This window comes from Dendrobates tinctorius, unplaced genomic scaffold (assembly GCF_039654945.1).
Source record: "Dendrobates tinctorius isolate UK_male_01 unplaced genomic scaffold, ASM3965494v1 ptg000082l, whole genome shotgun sequence".
NCBI lineage: Eukaryota > Metazoa > Chordata > Amphibia > Anura > Dendrobatidae > Dendrobates > Dendrobates tinctorius.
The window spans coordinates 2,632,940-2,660,201 of record NW_027361750.1 but is presented as its reverse complement, the minus strand read 5'-3'; the positions used below and the strand labels follow the sequence as shown (position 1 = coordinate 2,660,201).

General features: G+C 42.7%; 1 protein-coding gene across 3 annotated transcripts in view; it reads right to left on the bottom strand.

The window, feature by feature from the left end:
• Positions 1–1,393: 1,393 nt before the first annotated feature.
• TRPA1 (transient receptor potential cation channel subfamily A member 1) overlaps positions 1,394–27,262 on the bottom strand; it is a 255,109-nt gene continuing 229,240 nt past the window's right edge. For all 3 annotated transcript variants that reach the window (XM_073583844.1, XM_073583843.1, XM_073583845.1), the window contains 2 exons: positions 16,353–16,450; positions 1,394–8,628 (listed from right to left, as the gene is read on the bottom strand). In XM_073583844.1, the coding sequence (XP_073439945.1) occupies positions 8,430–8,628; positions 16,353–16,450 (297 nt within the window). In that variant the 3' untranslated portion in view covers positions 1,394–8,429. The remainder of the gene's footprint in view (positions 8,629–16,352; positions 16,451–27,262) is intronic.

The following is a 27,262-nucleotide window of genomic DNA, read 5'->3' as shown; positions in this document are numbered from 1 at the left end:
TGAGCTGCTAACTAGGAAATTAGTTTGATGAGTCGAGTTGGGTGCAATAAAATTGCTGCAACTGTTAGAATAGAGTTAGAACCGAGCCAGAGGACAGCCAGAAAACATGTAAGGGAATTATTACCCCATTCTAGTGGGCCATATGGTGACGGACTGACCTGAAAAAATAAGTAGGTTACCCAAAGAACTAGTACCTGAGGGGGTTGAAGGAATTCCCTGGGCCTGCACGGCATACTCAGCCTAGTTGGAGGCCCAAACACCGTGGACTCAGGAGGAGTGCTGGCCCAGAGGGTAGTCCTCCATAACGTGGATGAGAATACAGGCATCTTACAAAACAATGAAGGTTAGAGGGAGAAGGGATGTTGGGGTCCTTTGGGGAATGCCACCCCAGTGGGATGGAGAAAAATTCCATTGTGTCAGCCTGGATAGCAGGACAGGCTCTGACGACACTTGCTGTTTATCATGCCTCAAATGTGCAGTTTCTTGCATCTGTCACTTTGTGCCTGTCTGTTAGAACTTTGGTCATCTGAAACATACTATCACCTATGGCTTTGTGCCTGTTTAGCTGCTGTCAAACTAAATTTCATCTGGATTACTTTTAAAACTGCCTGCTGACTCTCCTGTCTCACTCTGACAGTGACATGGGCAGTCACTTTCTTTGACCTGGCACCTTGCCACTGCAGGGCCTGCTTTGACTTACTGACTGGATTAGTTTTTTGTTACTTCCCAAATCTTATAAACTCCCCTGATGAATCCCCACCATTGGAGAAGAAACGCGTAGGGAGTATTCAGCCCCATATCACTGGAGGTATCACTATAGGGTCCACTTGGGGCCTGTCCTTGTTAGGACAGGAGCAATACTGGGGCAAGACAAGGAGTCTAGGAAATTAATACATACCGCTTATGTCTCTCTCCCCATATATATTCCCCTTTCCCTTGTTTGGATCCATCTCCCGACAAGGTACTTCCGGAAGGAGGCCGGGATCTTTTGTCCATCAACAGTGATAAGACCATTTTTTAATAAGCACTGGTTTGCACAAGCACTTTATTTGGTTTGTTTGAGATATTTGTCTTTTTAATAATTGATTAAAGGTTATGTTTTAATATATGGGGACCCCTGCAGGCTATGTTCGCGACTCTCCTGTCTCCCTTCATCACGGTAACACCACTTGAAATGCCACCAAACACTATAGAGGTGAGGGGACAGAACTTCCTGTGTTAACCCTCGTACGCCCAGAGCCATGCACCTATGTCACCACACTGAGGCACCAGGCGCGGCCACCACCCCTCATGTGTCAATGAGAAGAATCTGGCCCATGCCCGGTGTATTGGGTTATCCGCGCTCCATGTGTTACAACTGGACATTAATTGTATTACACAAAGAAAACAATCATTTAGCCAAAAACTGACTTTTTATTTGCACTTCACAACTTTTTACAATATATTGATTTTTTTATACAGCAGTTTGTCAACTGCCTGACCTTAATGGCATAGTATAACAATTGTAATCAGAGATCTTTACAATCTTACATTATCAATGATATAATAACAAACATTTAGTGAACAAGGCATAAATGTATTACATTCAAAGTCTCACAAACAGGAACAGAAAGAAATTATATTGCAGAAAAGAAATTATCTGGCTGTGAACTTACATAGAATTATCAAAATGCAATTAAATTATCTCCTGGGATTGAATGGGAAAGGTAACAGTTCTTATTCCACTTCATTTTACAGTGCGCACCTGGACAGTCCGAAAATAACCTTCTGACTACTGTGCACAAGTGTAGTGGGCATGTTTTGTGGAGGGCATTCCATCAACTACAGTTAAAGAGGTTGTCCACTACTTTAACATTGCTGACCTTATCCTTAGGTCATCCATGGGAGATCGGTAAAGATGCGACACCCGGCAACCCCGACAATCAACTGTTTTGGGTGTCGTGCCAGCCAGAACTGCTCAGTTACAGAGCTGCACAAACAGCCATATAACATCCTTCATTGTAATCCTGCACTGATACTAATGTGATGACTGTGATGACTGTTGAGCATGACCCTTGTGTACACAACACAAATTGAAGAGAAATCTAATAGCGACAGAAATGCTAGCATGTTATAAGAGCTCAGAGGCCAAGAATTTGTATTATATATACATATATATAAATAATCATGTCCGAAAGTTTAGGCACCCTTGAATTCTTTCCAGAAAATGAAGTATTTCTCCACCAAAATTATTGCATTTACACATGTTTTATTATTCACATGTTTGTTTCCTTTGTGCCCATTTGAACAACACAAAAAAATAAGAAAAAAAAGGCAAATTGGACATAATTTTACACAAAACTCCCAAAATGGGCAGGACAGAATTGTTGGCACCTTTCCAAAACTTTGGGAAAATAGCTTTGCTTTAAGCATATGATGCTTGTTAAAACTCACCTGTAGCAAGTAACAGGTGTGGGCTATATGAAAATCACACCTGAAACCAGATAAAACAAGATAAGTTGACTAACTATTTGCATTGTGTGTCTGTGTTACACACTAACCATGGAAACAGAAAGATGAGAAGAGAACTATCTGAGGACTTGAGAAACAAAATTGTTGAACAATATCAACAATCTGAAGGTTACAAGACCATCTCCAGAGATCTTGATGTTCCTTTGTCAACGGTGCACAATATAATCAAGAAGTTTACAATCTATTGAACTAAAGCTAATCTCCCTGGGCTTGGTCAACAGATGAAATTGATGAAACATTGCAACACATGATAGTCTAGATGGTGGATAAACAGCCCCAATCAAGATACCAAGAAATGCAAGCTATACAGCAAGCTCAGAGTGCATCAGTGTCAGTGCGAATTATCCATCCACATTGAATGAAATTAATTGCTATGGCAGGGGACCCAGCAGCACCCACTGCTGACCCAGAGTCATAAAAAAGCTAGACTGCAGTTTTCCAAAAAATATGTGAGTAAACCAATATTCATCTGGGAAAACAACCAAGATAGTGTTTGTTTAAGCACATCATTCAACTGTTTACTGGAAAAGAAATTACTGTACAAAAGAACACAGTACCTACAGTCAAATATGGTAGAGGTTCATAGATGTTTTTAGGTTATTTTTCTGCCTCTGGCATTGGGTGCCTTGACCGTGCACAAAGCATCATGAAATCTGAAGATTACCAAAGGATTTTGGGTTACAATGTAGTGCCCAGTGTCAGAAAGCTGGGTTTGTGTCCCAGGTTAAGGATCTTCCAGCAGTATGATGATGTCAATAATACTTCAAGAATCACCCAGAATTGGATGGAAATAAATCACTGGAGAGTTCTGAAGTGGTCAGAAATGACTGAGTCCTGATCTAATTCCCATTGATCACCTGTGGAGAGATCTTAAAATTGCTGTGGGCAGAAGGCACCCTTCAAATATGAAAGACCTCAAGGAGTTTGCAAAAATAAGTGGCCCCAAATTCCAGTTGAGTGGCGTAAGAAGCTCGTTGATAGTTATAGGAAGCGATTGATTGCAGCTATTTTTTCCAAAGGGTGTGCAACCAAATATTAAGTTGAGGGTGCCAACAATTTTGTCCGGCCTATTTTGGGGGTTAAAATTATATCCAATTTGCCTCTCCCGACGCCTGCGCACTGCAGGACTCTGCTCTGCCCTCAGCAGGACAGAGCAGTGCGCTTGCACTGCAGCCATAACAGGACGGGAGAAGAGGATGTCATCGCATGAAGAAGGCAGGCGTCTGACCGGACCGCAACGCCCACCAGACCGGACCGCCCACCCCGGTGAGTATAATATAACATGTTTTTCTTATCTTTCAGGTTACATTGGAGGCTTATCTACAGCACTACAGAATGCTGTAGATAAGCCCCAGATGTCTATGCCAGCAGCTGCAAGCCGAAAAAAAGGGTGACAGATTCCCTTTAATTTTGTGGAACAATTTCAAGGGTGCCAACACTCTTGGTCACGACTGTTTAACCCATACATATATCAGTAACATAATAACTTGATTGAAAGAATAGCTACTTTCTAAAGTTGGGCCAAATGATTCACAGCACCCTTGTACATCAGTCAGCATTGATAGTCCATGGCTGCTGGACCAGAGCTCAGCAAACCTCCTCCAACCCATTAGTATCCTCAGCGCCTCTTCTAACTATCAGGCGCGGTGCGATGTTATGCACGTGTTGCGCCACAATGATGGTGTTGCACAAACCCTTCTAATGAGAAGAATAGTTGAGGATGCCAGCAGGTAGAAGCACGTGCACAGTCTTTGGTGTGGCAACCACTGACTAGCTGCTGGACCAGGGTTCTGTAAATCTTTTTACTCAATTCAAACAGAATAATAAAAACTGACTAGATGTCTCAGAGTAAACTATAAAAAGGCAGAGTACGTAATTAAGTTAGTACCATTTGATACTGTCTTGAAGACAGAATAGGAGCAGGTTTGCATGTAAAGCAAACCTCATACCTCTTCCAGATATTCCATACTCACTTTTTTTTACTTTTGGTTAATATAGTAGAAAAATCCCAAATTTTTCAGAATATGCATGTTTTTGCCCATAAGGTGACATTTTGTTATCATCTTGAAATATGTGGACCATAAACTTTTGTTTCTTTTTCCAAGGTGGCTTTTATGCCGCAGCTTTCTCATGATTTCTGGAGCTAAGAGGAAATGTAAGCAAGGATGCCTCCATTGCCCAACCAAACATTTTTTTTTTAATTTTTTAAAGCTCATGTTCAGTGTTAGGCTACTTTCACACATCAGGTTTTCGGCGTCAGGCGCGATCCGCCGGAATGCCGGATCCGGCAAATGTTTTGTAAAACCTGATGTGCCGGATCCGGTTTTCTGCCGGATCCGTCTTGTTCTTGACAGACAAAACCGGATCCGTCTCATCCGGTTCATCCGTTTTTCTATCCGTTTTTCGACGGATTACGCCGGATCTGGTTTTTAAAATTGACCCTTGTGGCCTTCCGAACGGGATTGGCTACTGGAAAACTATATATAGCATGTTCCTACAGCCCTTCTTTGACAGGTTGTAGTGGGCAGAGCTACTGAGCATGCTCAGACCAAAAAAACCGGATCCGGCCACCGGATCCGGCTTTCGCCGGATCAGGCGCATTGCGGCGCTCATAGGCTTTCATTGTGTGAAAAAGCCGGACGCGCCGGATCCGGCGTGTCCGGCTTTTTCGCCGGAGACAAAAAACGTTACAGTAGCCGTTTTTTCCAGACGCCGGATCGCGACACATTGCCGGATCCGGCGAAAACCGGATGAAACGCATGGCCATCCGGCGCGATCCGGCGCAAATGCAAGTCAATGGGGGGGAAACCGGATCCGGCATTGCATTTCGCCGGATCCGGTTTCTGTCAAAAGCGCCGGATCGCGCCTGACGGCGAAAACCTGATGTGTGAAAGAGGCCTTAGTGTTCTGGCATTGCTGTGCAATTACATGCATTTACCTGTCTTTATTTTTTTTAAAAATACACAATAAAAATACCTTTACTCTGTCACATAAATATATCCAATTATTGACACAATGATTACCACTTAAAATACAGAAAAGACAGGCGTAAAATATATTTAACATAAAAAAATAAATAAAATAATTTCATGGAATTACATAGAGAACATGGCATTATCCCCTATTCTCTAGTACAAAAATAACCAAGCTGATGCTTACTTAATCTCTTTTTTATAAGCTAATTTCCTTTTTATATGGGAAACTCCAAATAAAGAGCATGTAAAAAATGATAGTTTGCCAAAGTTCATTTTTTAGTGATGAGCGAACCTACTCGGATAAAGTGTTCTCCGTGCACGCTCGTGTGCTAACCAAGTGTCTTCGGCGTGCTTGAAAAATGTTTTAGTCCCTCGTCTGCATGTCTCGCGGCGGTTCGACAGCCGTAGCATATGCAGGGATTGCCTGTTTGTTATGCAATCCTTGTATGTGTTGCTGATGTCGAACAGCCGCGAGACATGCAGGCATGAGGTTTAAAACGTATTATTCGAGCACGCCGAAGATACTCGGTTAGCACACGTATGCTCGGAGAACACCTTATCCGAGTACGTTCGCTCATCATCACTATTCACCTTGTAATGATGTGGTTATAAGTCACGTTATTGGCAAGTTCAAAAGAAAAGAGGTAAGGGTTACAAATTCTGACATCAGGCTGAACTTACAGATGGATTTACTTATTCTGCAGCCAGGTTGGAAATGCCAAATTGTTTCATAATTTTTAATCAAACTGTATTACAAAAATGAATTTTGCCCAAATTGGCTGCATTTAATGGGAAGCTGTCACCTCCAAAGACATCATTATTAACCTGCGGATATAATGCTAAGCTGGGATTAAATAGCATTCTCTGACAGGCTTATTGGAAGTGTAGCTACATGGAAAAAATGTAGTTATATTGTCCCTGCAGCCACTTCCAGTCATTGAGGCTACAAGCTGTTACAGACACCACTCAATACATAGTAAGCTGGCAGCAATCAATCCCTGGCACGTTGATTGACAGCCTGCTTTACACACACTGCAGAACAGACAGTCAATCAGTGTGAGCGGGAGGGATTAGTCGCGCTCACTGTATGAGGCTGGACAGACATCTGACTGGGATGATTTAGCGAATCCTGCTTTGAGCAGGGGGTTGGACCAGATGGCCCAGGAGGTCCCTTCCAACTCTACGATTCTATGATTCTATGAGTTCGCTCACACTAGCGTATAAATCGGACAAGCGCATTCCGATAAAAAGGTATTGCACTCGGAACAGTGTTATTTAATAAGGCAGTGCAGATCAGCACATTTTTTTCTCAACTGTACTTGGCATGAGTTAAAACATTTAACTCCGAAATCGGATTGGTGGAAGAAAAAATTCAGGTGCCATGTGGGCCATCAGTATAGTATCCGGATTTTATGGATATATTGCAATTCTGTAAGATGCAAAACTATAGATGATCCTTTAAAAGATTAATAGCTGCTGAGTAAAACAAACGAGTTGCACATGGATGACAAGTGAGAAAAAATTGTCCCATTCCCCTGGATGGGAATGAGACAGATTTTATATGCGCTAGTGTGCGTGAACCCTATATGTGACTGTAACCTCTCCCTGCTCTGACCCAATCACTGGAAGCGAGCTACTGGAAGGAACCTATTGATTTATTTTCTCCTTGTAAACTCACAGTCAAGATTTAATACAATTTACTGGCAAACTACCACTATGTCTTCAGGCAAATATTTTTTGAAGTCACAAGTTTCCTTTTAAGTAAAGATAAATAGCCCCTACCGGTGTCCATATCATTTAAAGAGACTGTCAGCACAGGATGACTGCTAAAACTAAATCCTGCCACTTGTGCTCCATGCATGTTGGGACCAATCATCTATATACACCTTCCCACCTGCTTGTTCTCTCTCTATCGCCACTTTCCTCTTGTTTGATCGATGACAGCTCTGGCTTCATAGAGTCAGAAAATGGAGGAGATAGAGGGAAAACAAGCAGCTGGGAAGGTGTATATACATGACTGACCCCACTTTGGAGAGTCGGGCACCTGTACTTGGTTTGAACAGTCATTCTGTGCTGACAGAGTCCATTTAATTACATAGGGATCACAATGCAGATCAAGCATTTAGGAGAGCAGCAGATGAAAACACTACTTGCTTTTTATGTAAATTTGGAAAAGAAACTAGAAAATAGAGATGCACTTCCTGGCATTGTATCTGGGTTGGGTTCTGTAGCCTGATATTTCTTGGAATATCATCAGAAGCTCTTCAAAATCAGCAGTCAAAGTTTTTAATTTGAAGCTATTTTCACATTGATTTTTTCCAGGAGTTTTTTTTAAAGGGACTCTGTCCTTTGTTTGAACTGTCGTTCTGTGCTCACAGCTGGTCGGTGTGTCATGGCAGGGCCGATCATTTATATAGACCTTCCGAACCAGCTTGTCTTCCATATATCTCTGCCCTTCTCTGGTTCTATGAAGCCAGAGAAGTCAATCAAATAAGGGAATGGTGGGGATAAGGGGAAAACCAGCAGTTAAGAAGGTGGATCTAAATGATTGGCTCCACCATGATGTGCCAAGCGGTGGCACTTAGTTTGTACAGTCATCCCGTGCTGACAAAGTCCCTTTAAGCAGAAATTCTCCAAAATCCTTTTTAAAAAACTTTCAAACTAAATACCCAACAGATCTTGACAAGAATCTCCTTTCTTTCAGACTGGATAAAAGGGAAAGAGTAATTTTTACATGTGACCTCCCAGGGATACATTTCATAAAATAACTCCTGAATCAAGGTTTGCAAACTAAAATCATATTATCAGGGCGAACCAGTTTTGGTATGGGACAAGATATACACCATGATTATCACATTTTAATGCAGCAAACACAATCAGCCCTGAAATACGATTCTATGGAAAGACGAATACATGAGCAGTACTGCAGCAGTTCAACAAGCTTTACATTTTACATTTTACAGCTTTCACCACACAATCCCATTTGCTGTCTTTGCGTTCCATCTTCTGTTTATTCGGTTTATTATGTTGAAAGCTGCCATGCTGGTCTTCATCATCCGCCTCTGATACGATCTCCATTTTCTGAATGATTAGTTTGATGAGTTCATGCTGCTTCTGCATTGCTGTGGACAGGTCCTTCAATCTAAAATTGTAAATATATTAGTCAGTTTCAATTATCCAAAGTGTTTTCACCAAAGTTTACTTGTAAAAATAAAACACATTTTAGAATTCAAACTCTAGAAATTATTAAATTGATCTTAGCTCAGATCAGGCTGAGGGACTTGAAGTAAAAATCCATGTCAGAATTGTCACATAACACCCATTTGAAGTTTTTTCTGCCTAATATTGAAATTGTAATTTTAATAGACATTCTGGAATTGATTTTAACAGTGAATATACCAACCTCATAAAGGCTAAGAGATCTAATTACTATATATATATATATATATATATATATATATATATATATATATATATATATATATATATACACACATACAGTGTACAGTTGTGGCCAAAAGTATTCACACCCCAGCAATTCTGTCAGATAATACTCAGTTTCTTCCTGAAAATGATTGCAAACACAAATTCTTTGGTATTATTATCTTCATTTAATTTGTCTTAAATGAAAACACACAAAAAGAATTGTCCTAAAGCCAAATTGGATATAATTCCACACCAAACATAAAAAAGAGGGTGGACAAAAGTATTGGCACTGTTCGAAAAATCATGTGATGCTTCTCTATTTTGTGTAATTAACAGCACCTGTAACTTACCTGTGGCACCTAACAGGTGTTGGCAATAACTAAATCACACTTGCAGCCAGTTGACATGGATTAAAGTTGACTCAACCTCTGTCCTGTCTCTTTGTGTGTACCACATTGAGCATGGAGAAAAGAAAGAAGACCAAAGAACTGTCTGAGGACTTGATAAACCAAATTGTGAGGAAGCATGAGCAATCTCAAGGCTACAAGTCCATCTCCAAAGGCCTGAATATTCCTGTGTCTACGGTGCGCAGTGTCATCAAGAAGTTTAAAGCCCATGGCACTGTGGCTAACCTCCCTAGATGTGGACGTAAAAGAAAAATTGACAAGAGATTTCAATGCAAGATTGTGTGGATGTTGGATAAAGAACCTTGACTAACATCCGAACAAGTTCAAGCTGCCCTGCAGTCCGAGGGTACAACAGTGTCAACCCGTACTATCCGTCGGCGTGTGAATGAAAAGGGACTGTATGGTAGGAGACCCAGGAAGACCCCACTTCTTACCCCGAGACATAAAAAAGCCAGGCTGGAGTTTGCCAAAATTTACCTGAAAAAGCCTAAAACGTTTTGGAAGAATGTTCTCTGGTCAGATGAGACAAAAGTAGAGCTTTTTGGGCAAAGGCATCAACATAGAGTTTACAGGAGAAAAAAGAGGCATTGAAAGAAAAGAACACGGTCCCTACAGTCAAACATGGCAGAGGTTCCCTGATGTTTTGGGGTTGCTTTGCTGCCTCTGGCACTGGACTGCTTGACCATGTGCATGGCATTATGAAGTCTGAAGACTACCAACAAATTTTGCAGCATAATGTACGGCCCAGTGTGAGAAAGATGGGTCTCCCTCAGAGGTCATGGGTCTTCCAGCAGGACAATGACCCAAAACACACTTCAAAAAGCACTAGAAAATGGTTTGAGAGAAAGCACTGGAGACTTCTAAGGTGGCCAGCAATGAGTCTAGACCTGAATCCCATAGAACACCTTTGGAGAGATCTAAAAATGGCAGTTTGGAGAAGGCACCCTTCAAATATCAGGGACCTGGAGCAGTTTGCCAAAGAAGAATGGTCTAAAATTCCAGCAGAGCATTGTAAGAAACTCATTGATGGTTACCGGAAACGGTTGGTTGCAGTTATTTTGGCTAAAGGATGTGCAACCAAGTATTAGGCTGAGGGTGCCAATACTTTTGTCTGGCCCATTTTTGGAGTTTTGTGTGAAATGATCAATGTTTTGCTTTTTTCTTCATTCTCTTTTATGTTTTTTCATTTAAGACAAATTAAATGAAGATAATAATACCAAAGAATTTGTGTTTGCAATCATTTTCAGGAAGAAACTGAGTATTATCTGACAGAATTGCAGGGGTGTCCATACTTTTGGCCACAACTATATATATATATATATATATATATATATATATATATATTGTGTATTGGCAAATCTGGTGACAGATCCAGGTAAACCTTTTAAATTCCAAGTGCGTAAATTTATGTCGCATGGTCCCGAGTTTTAACCTTATGTAAATTTACGGTACAAGTTTAAAGCTCCTGTAATATAGCAGATGTAGGTCCTGTACATGACTCTCAAGCACAGTCTAGAACCCTGGGGAAAAGATTGAAGTTGGTTATTATTCCTACTGTCTTTGCCAAATTCAGTTGCAACAAACAGAAGCATCAACACTGCTGATGCTTTTGTAGGATTTGGTGATCACATTATTGCTGGGTCTCTACCCAAAACAGCAGAACTGATGGGTTCTATCAGACCCATATCAGCTCGGACAGTGAATTACATCACTGCAGTAGGCTGCTTACCCCTGTGAATTGGCCTCCTATGGAAATCCAGGTTACAGTGGATAAAATGAGCAATCAAGAAAAAAATATGTTTTCAAGGGATATTTTATTATCTCCTGGGGGCAAGTTATGCAAAATATATTTATAAAACACCTGCAAGTAAAATTAATAAAAAAATAAAAAGTCCCCTTCACAAAAATAATTTAAGAAAATACATTTTATTGTACACATATTGGTAAAAAATTGCAATTTGCAACATAAAAAAGCTAATCCAAAAATCAAATCATCTAAATCAAACCAATATTTGGTATGACAATTCCATGCCTTTAAACACAATTGATTTTTCTAGGTATATTTGCTCACAAAGTCAGGGATTTTGTAGGATTATAGTTAGATATATAAGTAAACAATCATAACAAACTAGTGTAATTATTTTCATATGTAGGTTGAACCACAGCCATTAACTGAAACTGAAGTAGCTGTGTATGAGGCTTAAAGAAAACCAATCAGCAGGATTTTGATCAGTAAACAATAGACACTGTCGGGTTGGCACCGTTATACTGATTAAAATGATACTTTGGTTGAAGAAATCCGTCTTGTGGTTGTTGTTTAATATTTATTTGTAGTTTTCAGCTAATGAGTTCCTGGCACACCAGGGTGGCCTGTGGGTGGGCTTTATGTGGTGCTCTGCTTACATATTCATCAGTGTGGGCATATGGCAGGTCACTGATCCTTCAGTGACTTGCCCCCTATTTTACATACTGCATATCATATTGTGGGGTTACAAAGAATAAAATACATTAATAAAAATGGTGACGGCGGTAGCGCCTGCATTGTAGCATAATACATGGCAAATATGCCTATATGCATTTATGCTTTAGTCCTATACTATCTATACTATTGTGAGAAAAAAATCTTCATCAAAATGGCACCGGCCATGTGTCCAGCCAAAGGTAACCACGCCCCTCCCAGCATCAGAATGTTTGATTTCAAACAAAGCAACCAACCCACTTGAATAGAATACACAATTAGAAAACATCATTGTTACAAAAAAAATCAATCAAAGCAGCATATATAACAAATATACAAAATTATATTTTGCTTTTTACAGAAACACCGACATGTCAACCCTATCATTCAGACCTATTGGACCTGTTGCACAGGTCTGTAGAATCCACCTAGCCTCCCTTCTCAAAAGCAGACCATGCAAGTCACCTCCCTGTCTGGGTAAGTTAACCCTTTCCATACCAGCAAAACGGAGGACTTCGGGATTTCCTCCATGTTGTTCCCTAACATGACGAAGATTTTTTATATGCAATAAAGGTGGATGTTATGAACGGTGATTACCAACCTTATTTTTCTTTGTCAGGGATGAAGGATTAACTCCGAAACGCGCGTCGGGGCTGTGTTTCTCTGTGATCGGCAGGCCGTGCTTAGGTATATACCCCTTTTATTTTCCTCCTCTGTTATATTGCTCCCTAATTTGTATGCACATTGGCACTTTTTATGGTTACACTTGTTTTTTTGTATATTGCACTTGGCACTTTTTTTTCTCTGTTAAAGAGCCATATATTTTACTAAAGAGCCATATATTTTGCTAAAGAGTAATATATTTTGCCATCACATTGATATATTATTGCAATATTGCACCTTGCACTTTATTTATTTTTATTATTATTTTTGTTTAAAATATGCATTATTCACATTGAATGTTTTTGCACCTTGCACTCTTCTTTATTAGGTCACATTTGATGATTTTATGACTATGCATACTTTGTGATTAGGTTATATTTTGCTTTTTTAGGGTGTTTTTACTAATTTAGTATTCTCTATCATCACTATTATTATTATTCATTAATTGTTTATACATTTTTTAAGAGAGGAATTTTTATAGGCTATATACCCAATTTATTTTTTTATGTATATATCTCTGACTGATTATTGCTGGCCTGTTGTGTCTCTGATATTTTATTATATACTTAGTTATTAATTTTTAATTATTTTACACAGAGAACACGTGTTTTGTGTTACCATTTGTTACCATATCTGAATAAAGGTATTTTTATAAAAAAGATATATTGTTTTTTTATTATTTATTTGTATTTTTTTATTTATTTTTTATATTTACCATAATTTATGAAACTTCTTACATTGACCACAAATTCGAATTTCCTCTTGTCGGCCTTTTTTACACAAATAAACACATATATACAGTACATACATACATATATATATATACCATAAATACACACAGATATATTGTACATACACACACATACCATAGATACATACAGACATACACCGTGCATACACACAGATACACATACATACACTGTACATACCTATACCATACATACACACTTATATACACATATAGTATCCAAATATACACACATATACCGTACATACACAAACTTACATACATGCACATAGACAAACACCATATATACATACACACATATACCGTACATACATGCATGCACACATTTACCATACATACATAGATACATACACATATATCATACATACATACACAGATACAAACATATACATTCACACACACATACTGTACACACATATGTAAAAATACAAACACACACATACTAATCTACGACCTCAGGTGTTCTGTTCAGATGGGCCATGGGGCTCGGCCACATAGTGCATAGATAAGCTGGAGAGGACTGCAGGACCCACTGTGGGGGATGGAGACACAGAGCACAGAGGATTTCAGCTCCCTGCTGCTGCAGAGCTCTCCAGTGCAGTGAGCTCCCCACCCCCCCGGTCTCCTCTCTGAGATGTCCCGCGCAGTGAGTCTCTTCCCCTGACCTGTTTTCCAAGATGCTGCAGCCTGCCTGGAATGGCACAGTGGAGGAAGCAGAATACAGTACACAATGTAAGTCCTGCTCTTCCTCCACTGTTGTCCACAGTGTGCTGTGCGACCCGGGCCAATGACAACCAGAGAGTACTCACCATTGGGACCCGCCATGCAGGAGGACAGAGACGGCAGCCAGGGATTTTTAAATTGACTGTTTCAGGGATAGAGCACCTGTTCTCAGGGCATAAAAGCGTTTAGTGTGTTTTATTGTGAGGAATTAATTGGCGATATAATGGTGCCGATGCTTTGCTTCTTTCTTTGGATTCATTTGTTCCATACATGCCTTAACTTTTACACAGCATGGTATACAGTGGCATGTAAAAGTCTCAGCACCCCTGGTCAGAATTACTGTTATTGTGAACAGTTATGAAATTTGAAGACAAAATGATCTCTAAAAGGCCTAAAATTAAAAATTAGAGTTGAGCGAATTTGTTTGCATTCAGTTCCGAATACGATCGGCAGCGAATATTGTTTTTGCAATATTTGTCGAACATAGCTGAACGTCATTATAGTCAATGGAAGTAGACATTACCGAATATGTTCAGAACTGATCATCAAACATACTTTCGGCGCGAATAGGGAAGCAATATGGCACGAATATAACAAATTCAGATTTGGCGACCAAATCCAAACAAATTCTCTCAACTATGCTAAAGATGACACAATTCCTTTGCATGTTAAACAAAATATATATATTGTAATTTTTTACATTTTAAATATTAATAAAAAGGAAAATGGACCTATGCAAAAGTTTGGGCACCCTAGGAAATGTTTGTGCTCAGATAAATTTGACCAAGGTTTCAGACCTTAATTAGTCTGTTAGAGTTATGGCTTATTCACTATCTTCGCTAGGAAAGGCCAGGTGATGCAAATTTCCCAGCTTTATAAAAACCCAACGTCCTCTAACATTGTGCCAAAAAAAGCAGCCATGGGTTCTTCTAAGCAGCTGCCTAGCACTCTAAAAATGAAAATGGTGGAGGCCCACAAAGCAGGAGAAGACTATAAGCTGATAGCAAAGAGTTTTCAAGTTGCCCTTTCCTCAGTTCGAAATGTAATTAAAAAATGGCAGTTAACAGGAACAGTTAAGGTCAGAATAAAGTCTGGAAGACCAAGAACATTTTCAGTAAGAATTGCTCATAGGATCAATAGAGGGGCAAATCATAACCCCCGTTTGACTGCAAAAGACCTTCAGAAAGATTTAGCAGACTCTGAAGTTGTGGTACGTTGTTCTACTGTTCAGACGCACCTGCCCAAATATGACCTTCATAAAAGAGTCATCAGAAGAAAACCTCTCCTATATCCTCACCATAAAATTCAGCATCAGAAGTATGTAAAAGAACATCTAAACAAGCCTGATGCATTTTGGAAAGTTCTGTGGACAGATCAAGTTACAATATAAGTATGTGGATACATTCATCAAAGGTACAGTGGGAGAAATATGGTAAGTATTTGATCCCTTCCTGATTTTGTAAGTTTGCCCTCTGACAAAGACATGAACAGTCTATAATTTAAGGGTATGTGCACACATTGCGGGTTCTCCTGCGTTGTACAGTACCATTAAAGTCAATCTAAAATAAAAAACGCTATGCACATGCTGCGGAAAAATCAGCAGCATAAACGATGCGGGTTCATTTCCGCAGCATGTCAAATCTTTGTGTGGATTACGCAGAGTTTTACACCTGTTCAATTATAGGAATCCGCAGGTGTAAAAGCGCAGGTGGAATCCGCAGTAAATCTGCACTAAATCCGCAGGTAAAATGTAGGTCAATTTACCTGCGGATTTAGCAAAATATGTGCAGAAAAATCCGCAGGGTAATCCGCAATGTGTGCACATACCCTTAAGGGTAGGTGAATTTTAACATTGAGAGATAGAATATCAAAAATAAAATCTAGAAAATTACATTGTATAAATTATATAAATGTATTTGCATTTTGCAGTGAGAAATAAGTATTTGATCCCTCTGGAAACAAGACCTAATACTTGGTGACTTAATACGACGGCACCATATTGCTAGAGCAAAAAAAATTACTTTCTCCAAGATGGCGCCGCAGGCACCTGTGCAGTAGCAGCACAGTAGCAGTTATCGGTGATTATGTAAGCTAGGAGGCAGGTCACTGAGGGATCAGTGAGTAACCTGTCAGAAGCCATACATATGAATACCTAAGCAGAGCACCACATGAAGACACAGGCCCTTTCCGGGGCATGAGTATATACTGTAATTAACTCAAAATTGAAAACAAAGATTAAACAACAACCACAAAACGAATTTCATCAACCAAGGTATCATTGTAATCAGTATAATGGCGCTAACCTAGCCCTGTCTGTAGGTTACTGTGTACAATCCAGCTGACAGGTTCCGTTTAATAACTTTATTGGTTGAGTCATAAATTATTTTAGAGTTATTGCAAATCAGACAAAGAAAGAAACAAATAAATATAAAAATACAAACCTATTCTTCTGCTTCCAAAGTTCCACTTCCATTGTGGCATCATTGCTGGGAGCTTCAACTCTAAAATCTTCACAAGTAAGGAAATAGCTGAACATGCTCTAAAAAAATGGAGATATTATTTTTTTTGGCAAACGGAGGGACTGAGATGTGGGCATAACTTTTCTAGTCGAAAATTTACCATTAAATGTATACAATTTGAATCATGGCTCAAGGAATCTCATTCTGCCCCAACAACATTTATAGCAAATAGGAAAAATTATATTTCATAACTAGCTGCCTGAATCCACCTGACTATGCATTTACCTTGGTTCTTACCATTACCATTTTCTACATTTTCCTGCATTTTGGGTGAAACTTAATTAATATCCACATAAATGGAAGTTAATTCAAGTTATTAAAAAGTAAAGTCAGCAAAACATGCTATTTGTGGGATTGGCCAACAACAATGCTATTTGTATGGGATCTGTCATGGTTATTCAGGATCATGGACAAATGGTGCAGGGGTTAATAGGGAGAGCCTCTCTTTGATGCCAGGGAGGGTTTTTATAGCTTCAGGTGAGCACCCCTCCCTGTCGTTTATACTCCTTGCTTGAGTGTTGCCGACCCTGCTTCGTTTGTGCTCTCTCCTGTCCCTGTGTGCTTGATTGGTATATGACTCGGTTTTGACTACCGTAGCGTCTCTTAGATTGTGATTCTGTTCCTGCGTGACCTCCTGTGTATGACCACTGGCTTTGTCTTGACCTCCCTGTGATCGCCCTTCTGTACTATTACTGACGTCCTGTGTATGACCTTGTGCTCTGTCTGACCATGCACTGATATCTGTCTCTGTTTCTACTTGCGCCTCCTGTGCATGACCCCTGGCTTGTCTGACAACGGATTATTCTCCTCTCCCTGCAGTGTCTATAAACACTGTCATCAGTGCTTTTGGAGGCTGGCTGTAAGCCCCGCCCACCTTCTGATGCGCGGTCACATGACCGTAAGATCCTGCGGGCATCAGAGTGCTTTGCTGTCGCTCCTCCCCTCCCGCAGATCCTAGAGCAAGGTTTCCATCGCTATAGCCACGCTCCTGCCCAAGCAGACAGTGAGTTCCATTTCTCTGTGTTACTGTCCATACCTGGTCCCTCTGCAAACCTGTCACTCACACTTGCTGTACTATAAGTGTGACACGACTGTACCATTTCCTGTCTCCTCTCCTCTTGCTTCCCTCTGACCGGACGGGTGTGTGTGTGTGTGTGGGGGCTTCTGCCACTGTCATGGATCCGATGCAGGCATTGTCTGAGCAAGTTAAACAGCTTTCACAGATGTTCCAAAAGATGAATGTGGAACAACGCAGTCTGGCCCACACCCAGCAACAGCTGGTCAGCACTGTGCAAGGGGCTATGGCTCCTGAGAAAAGGGATGTAGCTCTCACGTCTCCTAATTCTCCGGTCAAATTGCCCGATTTCTTTTCCAGAGACAAAAAGGAGTTCAGGGCTTTTCAGGAGGGATGCAAATTATTTTTCTCCCTGAGGCCCCGTTCATCCGGGGGAGAATTTCAAAGGGTGGGGGTAGTTATCTCCTTGCTGCGGGGTGCCCCTCAAGCTTGGGCATTTTCGCTAGCACATACAGCACCCGAACGTATGACTGTAGATGCGTTCTTTGAGGCCTTGGGCCGTATTTACGATGAGCCTGACAGAGTACGCCTGGCAGAGGACATGGTGATGACTGCACGTCAGGGTCGTCACTCTGCGGAGTGGTTTTGCTCGGAGTTTCGGCGGTGGTCAGCCGAGGTCACCTGGGATGATGCTGCACTCCGGGGACTGTTTCGTAGAGGTCTGTCAGAACGCCTTCAGGACGCCCTGGCCCTGCACCCGCCTCCCGACACTCTGGACGAGGCCATGACCCAGGCGGTACGGATGGATCGCCGGCTGAGAGCCAGAGGAGTGATGCACTCCGAAACATCTCTCTTCTTTGGAAGCAAGGAGGTAGAGGCTAGTTCTATGCCCATGGAAATTGGCGCCACCTCGATCAGAGAAAAGGAGAGGAGACGTCGACGTGATAAACAACTGTGATTCTACTGCGGGGAATCAGGGCACTGGAGGAGAGACTGCCCGAAACTACTAGGTTTGGGTGGTGATCGAGGAGGCTGCCCAGACCCCCAGGTACTTTTTTCCTCATGCTCTAAATTTTTGCTAAGTATTGAACTGGTGGTAGACAATAATCATTTTATTTCTACAGCCTTGGTCAGTTCCAGCACTGTCTCCAGGGTCAAGATAGGGACAGTCAGGTTGGGGACCCCCCTGAAAATCGTAGCCATTGACTCCTCCCCCATTCGGGTATCTGTTATGTTACCAATAATTTCGTTTTACAGGTTGGTTCCTCCCATGTTGAGGACATGAGATGTTTTGTGATGGACAACCTGCTTGAAGGGCTGGTGTTGGGCATGCCGTGGCTTCAACGGCACAACCCGGTAATTGATTGGGAGAAAAGAATAATTGTTAAATGGGGCCCAAATTGTATTGACTGTTCCTATAAATCTGTGTGCTGTGTTTCTTCTGCAAAACCTGTCTATGAGTCTTCTGTTTGTCTGGAGGGTATTCCGGAATACCTGAAGGAGTTTGAGGACGTGTTCTCCGAAAGCGAGGCCGAGGCATTACCCCCACACAGGCCGTATGACTGCACCATTGACCTGATCCCTGGGGCCAAATTACCCAAAGCCCGTCTATTTAATTTGTCAGGACCCGAGTGGCTGGCAATGAAAGATTATATAGCAGAAAGTCTCCGGAAAGGTCATATTAGACCTTCAGTTTCCCCGATAGCAGCGGGGTTCTTCTTTGTAAAAAAAAAAGATGGTGGCCTGCGTCCCTGCATCGACTTTCGGGAACTCAACAAAATCACCATCAAGAATGCATATCCCTTACCTCTGATTCCAGATCTGTGCAACCAACTCTTGGGGGAAAAGTGGTTCTCCAAGTTAGATCTTAGGAGGGCGTATAATTTGATAAGAATAAAAGAGGGAGATGAATGGAAAACTGCTTTTCTCACCACTGAGGGGTTATTTGAAAACCTTGTGATGCCACTTGGCCTCGCTAATGCTCCAGCAGTTTTTCAAAACTTCATCAATGTAATATTTGCGGCCCTAATTGGCCGCTTTGTTGACATTTATTTAGACGATATTTTTATTTATTCAACTGACGAGCACTCTCATTTGTCACATGTGAAAATCATTATTCAGAGACTCAGGGAGAACCAATTATTTGTCAAATTGGAACAATGTACATTCTTTGTTCAGGAGCTAACCTTTTTAGGGCTTATCATTTCTCCACAGGGGTTTCGGATGGATCCAAAAAAAGTGCAGGCCATTGCAGAGTGCGCTCAGCCCCAGGACTTAAAGGGTCTCCAGCGCTTTTTGGGGTTCGCAAATTATTATCGGAGATTTATTAGAGGCTTTTCGCAAATAGTGAAACCCCTCACCGACCTCACATGTAAAGGGGATGATATCAAAAATTGGTCCCTCCCGGCCAAACAATCCTTTTTAATTCTGAAAAATTGTTTTATGTCTGCTCCGATACTGGTACAACCTGATCCATCCCTGCCTTTTGTTGTGGAGGTCGATGCTTCCGAGGTGGGGGTGGGGGCTGTTTTGTCTCAGGGACCAGCTACTCTCACAAATCTCAGACCCTGTGCATTTTTTTCCAAAAAATTCTCTCCGGCGGAGAGAAATTATGATGTGGGAAATAGGGAGCTCCTGGCGATAAAGCTGGCATTTGAAGAATGGAGACATTTTTTGGAGGGGGCAGAACATCCAATTACGGTCATCACGGACCACAAAAATCTGGAGTACATTGAAACAGCGAAAAGATTGACTCCCAGACAGGCCCGGTGGTCACTTTTTTTTCTCGGTTTCAATTCTTTATTACTTTCCTGCCTGGATCCAAGAACGTGAAGGCGGATGCTTTGTCACAAAGTTTTGAACCATTGTCTGCCCCCGAGCCACCGTCATCCATTCTTCAACCCGGGGTGGTTATTGCAGAGCTATCGTCAGAATTGGAGCGAGAGATTGTGGGGACTCAATCTTTAGCTCCAAGGGCCAAGCCTCCTCATAGATTGTTTGTACCACAGCATCTACGTTCCGAGTTGTTACGGGAGTTTCATGACTCTAAGTTGGGTGCTCACCCAGGTATTGCGGCCACATGTGAGGCCGTAAAAAAAGTGTTTTGGTGGCCATCTATGTCTACAGAAATTAAGGATCATATCATTGCGTGTGGGGTTTGTGCCCATTCTAAGAGCTCTCATTTCCGGCCGGCCAGGGAATTGGTACCTTTACCAATTCTGAGAAGGCCGTGGATGCATCTGTCCATGGACTTCTTCACCAATCCCCCTCCATCCCGGGGTAACACGATGGTCTGGGTAGTCGTGGATAGATTCTCAAAGATGGCACATTTTGTACCCATGGCCAAACTACCCTCAGCAGAGGTTCTTTCAAAGTATATCCTTTCACAAATCAGTCGTCTCCATGGGGTACCTACTAATATTGTATCCGATAGGGGGACACAATTTATAGCAAAATTTTGGCAAGCCTTTTGTAGGAAGTTGGGGATTTCTCTGTCTTTCTCCTCAGCATACCATCCGGAGAGCAATGGACAAACGGAGTTCACCAATCAGTCATTGGAACAAATCCTCCGGTGTTTAACCTCAACATTGCAAGATGACTGGTGCGACGCACTGCCCTTGGCAGAGTTCGCTTTTAATAACCGGATTAATCAATCCACAGGTAGGTCACCTTTTTTAATTAATCTAAGATTAAACCCGCATTTTGGTGAGGTTTCACGTTTGGATTCAAACTGTCAGGGGGCGAAGATTCGGTCAGGCAGATTGGTGATCTGTGGGCAAAGGTTCGAGCAAGTATTGGGAAGGCGCAGGAAAAGTACAAACACTATGCGGACAATAAGAGGGATCCAGGTAAGACCCTACATTGTGGGGACAAAGTATGGCTCTCGACACGAAACATAACCTTAAAATTGCCATCCGCAAAGTTGAGTCCTAAATTCATTGGTCCATATGTGATAATGGAGGTGATTAACCCGGTGGCTTATCGCTTGCTCCTTCCATCTTCTTTAAAATTGCATAACGTTTTTCAGAAATCCTTACTCAAACCTGTAGGTTCGGTGAGGGAGGAAACCACACCGTTACCGCCTCCGGTATCGGTGGATGGCCATTTGGAATTCTCGTTGGGTTCGCGGTTCTCTGCAGTATCTCGTCCATTGGAAGGGGTATGGTCCGGAGGATCGATCATGGGTACCGGCTAGGTCGGTGCACGCAGATCATCTGGTCAGGGCGTACCATGTGTGATATCCGGGGAGGCCTGGGGGTCCGGAGGCCCCTGTTGAAGGAGGGGTACTGTCATGGTTATTCAGTATCTTGGACAAATGGTGCAGGGGTTAATAGGGAGAGCCTCTCTTTGATGCCAGGGAGGGTTTTTATAGCTTCAGGTGAGCACCCCTCCCTGTCGTTTATACTCCTTGCTTGAGTGTTGCCGACCCTGCTTCGTTTGTGCTCTCTCCTGTCCCTGTGTGCTTGATTGGTATATGACTCGGTTTTGACTACGGTAACGTCTCTTGGATTGTGATTCTGTTCCTGCGTGACCTCCTGTGTCCTGTGTATGACCACTGGCTTTGTCTTGACCTCCCTGTGATCGCCCTTCTGTACTATTACTGACGTCCTGTGTATGACCTTATGCTCTGTCTGACCCTGCACTGATATCTGTCTCTGTTTCTACTTGTGCCTCCTATGCATGACCCCTGGCTTGCCTGACAACGGTTTATTCTCCTCTCCCTGCAGTGTCTCTAAACACTGTCATCAGTGCTTTTGGAGGCTGGCTGTAAGCCCCGCCCACCTTCTGACATGCGGTCACATGACCATAAGGTCCTGCGGGCATCAGAGTGCTTTGCTGTCGCTCCTCCCCTCCCGCAGGTCAAAGAGCAAGGTTTCCATCGCTATAGCCACGCTCCTGCCCAAGCAGACAGTGAGTACCATTTCTGTGTGTTACTGTCCATACCTGGTCCCTCTGCAAACCTGTCACTCACACTTGCTGTACTATAAGTGTGACAGGATCTTGCCAACTGTCCATGTAGGAAGATTTTAGATGAAAGAGGGACCGGCATTTTAGATTTATATATCACTAGCTGAAGAGCTCGGCGTTGCTCGGGCATAGTAACTAACTGCCGTCCCACTCTCTCCCTCTGCAGCCCAGCTCTCCACTCACCGTCCCGCTCTCTTTCTCCGAAGCCCAGCTCTCAACCTGCTGTCCTGCATTCTCCCTCAGCAGCCCTGCTCTCTCCCTCCACAGCTCCTGTCTTCACTAGCCATCCTGCTCTCCCTCAGCAGCCCATCTTTTGCTCTGCAGTCCCACTGTCTCCCTCTGCAGCCCAGCTCTCCATCCACAGCCCCATTCTCCAATCGTCTTCCTGCATTTTCCCTCCATAGCCCCACTCTCTCCCTCAGCAGCCCCTGTCTCCAACTGGCCATCCTGCCCTCCGCAGCCCCGCTCTCCACTGGCTGTCCTGCTCTCTCCCTCTGCAGCCCCGCTCTCCGCTCGCCATCCTGCTCTCCACTCACTGTCCTGCTCTTTCCCTCTGCAGTCACTGTCTCCACTGGCGGTCCCGCGCTCTCCCTCAGCAGCCCAGCTCTTCACATGCATCCCCCTCTCTTCCTCCACAGCCCCTCTCTCCATGCGCCATCCCGCTCTATCCCTCCGCAGCCCCACTCTCTATCCATGTCCTGCTCTCTCCCTCCACAGCCTCGCTGTCTTCCTCCACAGCCCTGCTCTCCACGTGCCATCCCGTTCTAACTTTCCACAGTGTTACTCTCCATCTCTGTCCCTCTCTCTCCCTCGCAGCTCCACTCTCCACCCAAGTCCCGCACTTTCCCTCTGCAACCCCACTCTCCAGCTGCCAGTAGGTGGGGCTATGTGAAGTAGGCATGGCTTGATATATACACACACACATGCATACATACACACAGCTTTATATATATATATATATATATATATATATATATATGTATTTGTTGCCATGCGAGATAAGCCACTGCCAGAAGGGTGAGGAAGCGACTTTGTCTGCTGTTTCCAGTAAAAAAAAATTATTTGCGAAGTATGTATATTATATTATGAAGTCGTGTGTTGATATTATTGACCAACACATGCCTAATGCTGACCATATGTTTACATACAGTATGTGTATGAATCTGTATGTACACTATGTGCAGTCATTTGCTATTTTCCCAAGACATCTTCATGAATATATACAGTTGATGTAGATTCCATGTTTATTGAAGACTAACAATTTTGACAGGAGCTTATCCCACAGGAAGAAAATACTGAAAAAACTAAATTCACATTTTCAATTCTTTGTGAAGATGAACCTTAAAGGGGTTGGCCTATGATTAAGTTTCCTCCAACATGTGACGTACATACACATAACATATTTGGTCAAAAGATGTGACACCAAAACAGTTAAAGTGGCATCCTAACTTTCCATCACACCCTGATCACCCAATTGGACATGAAGGCCTTTGTGTCTGTTATTCAACCTATGTAGCCCTGCTATAGAGCTTAATGGAAGATCATGGAAAACACATTGGCCACACCGTCCTGCATATGATGGGGGGCATGTGTGTCTTTGTTCCTTTGTGCATGGGGCTTCCCTAATACACAACCCTGCTGACAGGCAGGAGACTGGGCTTCTGGAATATTCTTCAGCAGATGTTTAAGGGGCAGGGTGTGAACACTTCTGCCCATCCAAAGGCCTGATCCCAGGAGAGGGAGAATAATAAACCGCATGTTTAGTGAGGGAGTTGGTGCAGTGATGTCGAGGGGCAAAGATCTCTTGCTGAGGTTCTGGTCCCCATGTATGGATGGCCTTTGGAGATTGGAGATCGGTGGCCAGCTGGATCTTGATACACGTGCTATGGTATTAGAATAGTTCCTCAAATCCAGACGACTTATCCCAAGGACTGATGCTGCCTGGAGCTGGATACACATGCTACGGTTGTGGAATCCATCGTCTAGAAGAGCATGGACTGTGACTACATACTATACTGATGGGACGGGATATATAAAAGCTGTGTGCCAGCAGAAAGATGGGAGACAGTGCATATCACCTGGTACATGGGCAGTGGAAGTACCATCCCCAGGTTGGGATCTTGTGGACTGGGGGCATTGCATTGTGGTTATCTACTCAAAAGTGCAGTAAGACCATGGACATACAGTAAGAAATAAAAAATAGCTGCATCGTTAACCTGCCTAGGTGACTACTACAACCCACAACCACAGATCCTCACATCAATTAATAGTAAATATAATATAGTAGAGTTGAGCAAAACAGGTCGACTAGATTCATAAGTCGCCGACTTATGCCAAAGTCGGGTTTCGCCAACCGAAACCCGACCGTAGCGTGAAGTCGGCCATGCGATCGGCAAAATGAGCGTCAAAGTCTGATTTCCCAGAATGCTTGCAGGTGCCTTTTTTCAGCCAATGAGCAAGGATGTACACTGTGGGCAGCGAGTTGACATGTGCAGCGTCCACCACCTTCGTAGAGAAGGGCATTGCAGTGATTGGCTTGCTTTGGGGGGCGTCATAGTGTCTATAAAAGCCCTGACTGCCGACCTCCATTTTACTTCTGCCAATCTTAACAGTAGGGAGAGGTTTCTGTTTATCAGTAGGGAGAGAGTTAGGGCAGTAAAGATATAAGAAGTTCTTATGTGCTTGTGCTGATAGCAATTGTGCTGTACAGTTAGTGTGCAGTGACGGGGAAGATTTTCTTGTGTGCACCAGCGCTGGTTATTAGTCTGTGTGTACACTGCTGTGCAGACTGCTTTTCACACAGCAATAATACTTTTATTCTTTTTTTCTGCACAGTTACCGACCGTTCATTTTTTACCACACCATATAGAGATGTACGCTCCTCACACACTACCGTGTACCGGCTGGTATCACGGACAAATACATGCTGACTGTGTGTGACTCCGGAAATAAATATGAAGATTTAAATTTTCCCCTACACTGTTATGAACGGGTAGCCGAGGAGGAAATAAAAACACCACAAGCTAAGTCTCAGAAGGCCAAAGAGGTTGGTAATTATGCAGACTGCAGACCCCTGATCCTAACACGCAACTGGCAGCAGTCGTGGAGCGTTCCTACGGTGGTCCTAGATGCCTCGTCACAACCGGAGAACTAAATAAGCCTAAAGCAGGAAAAGAGGAAAACTAACTGCCCCAGAGCAGACCCCAAAGGAGAGACAGCCCCCCACATTTATTGACGGTGAAAAAAGATGAAGACACAAACAAAGGCAGGAAAATAGGCTGAGCAAACGATGGGGCCAAACTAACTAGAAAGGACAGGAAAGGAAAGACACTGTCTGTAGTCTGCCAAAAAACCCTACAAAATGTCCAACACAACTGATAGCAAAATTAACGCTGAAGTCACTAGACTTCTCCCACTATATCAGCACTCTGAAATATTCTGAGACAGAGCAAAAAGAGGCCAATCTAATAAGTGACAAAAAAAGGCAATTTGGCAAATAAGAGTGGAAATTCAGCACAGCCCAGCCGGGCTGGCTGACCACACAAAAAACTGAAAAGACCAACAAGAGCAAGTGTGAACATTAGCAAAAAATGAATTTATCTTGAGAAGACTGGAACTCAGCTGAGTCCTAGACCTGAGAAGCAGACTGAATCACCAGCACCAGGATAGGGCGTCGGCTGTCTTATATCCAGTCTGATACTCCAGAGATCCAATCATTATCTTCCTCACCAGGTGGCAGATCACTACCACTTAAACCAACCTCACTACCTCCTGTCACCACCAGAGGGAGAACGGAAGGGAAACTCTCAACTGGTGGAGCAGAAAAAGAGCTCATAACACTACACCATATACAGCTGTACGCTCCTCATACAGCACCTTATATCTGCTGTTTGTATTACGGTCAAAGACATACTGAGTGAGCATCTGTGTGTGACTCCGAAAATATATACAGAGATTTAAATTTTTTCCTACACCGTATACAGCTGTACGCTTCTGATACAGCAGCGTATATCTGCTGTTTGTATTACGGTGAAATCCATACTGAGTGAGCGTCTGTGTGTGACTCTGGAAATAAATACGGAGATTTAAATTTTCCCCTAAACGTTTACAGCTGTACGCTCCTCATACAGTACCGTATATCTGCTGTTTGTATTACGGTCAAATCCATACTGAGAGAGCGTCTCAGTGTGACTCCAGAAATAAATGCGGAGATTTAAATTTTCCCCTACACCATATACAGCTGTATGCTCCTCATACAGTACCGTATATCTGCTATTTGTATTACGGTCAAATCCATACTGAGTGAGCGTCTGTGTGTGACTCCAAAAATAAATGCGGAGATTTAAATTTTCCACTACACCGTATACAGCTGTACACTACTCATACAGTACCATATATCTGCTGGTATTTTTGGTACATTTTCCCAAACATGAGGAAGTATGGTGGAAGAGGCCACGGACATGGGTGGGGGGGCCATCTGGAACTGATGGTGGTGGTGGTGCATCTGCTGGTAGTGCCAAAAGCACAATAGCACCTAAGGCAGGAGGTGTTGAGCCTGCCTCATCATCTGGCTCCAGAAGGCCTGGAAGGCTCCCTTTTCTGGGAGTAGGTAAACCGCTTTTAAAGCCGGAGCATCAGGAACAGGTTTTGGCTTACATTGCCGAAACAGTCTCCAGCTCTATCGCCTCCTCTTCTGAAGTTTCAAAAACTGCAAGCACTGAGTCATCAGTGCAGGCTCCTGGTCAGGAACAACACCTTTCCTTGTGTCCTTCACCCCCACCAAAAGTGAAGGATGCGGCAGGCCACACTTCAGATTACTCCCTGGAGCTCTTTTCACATACCATGCGTA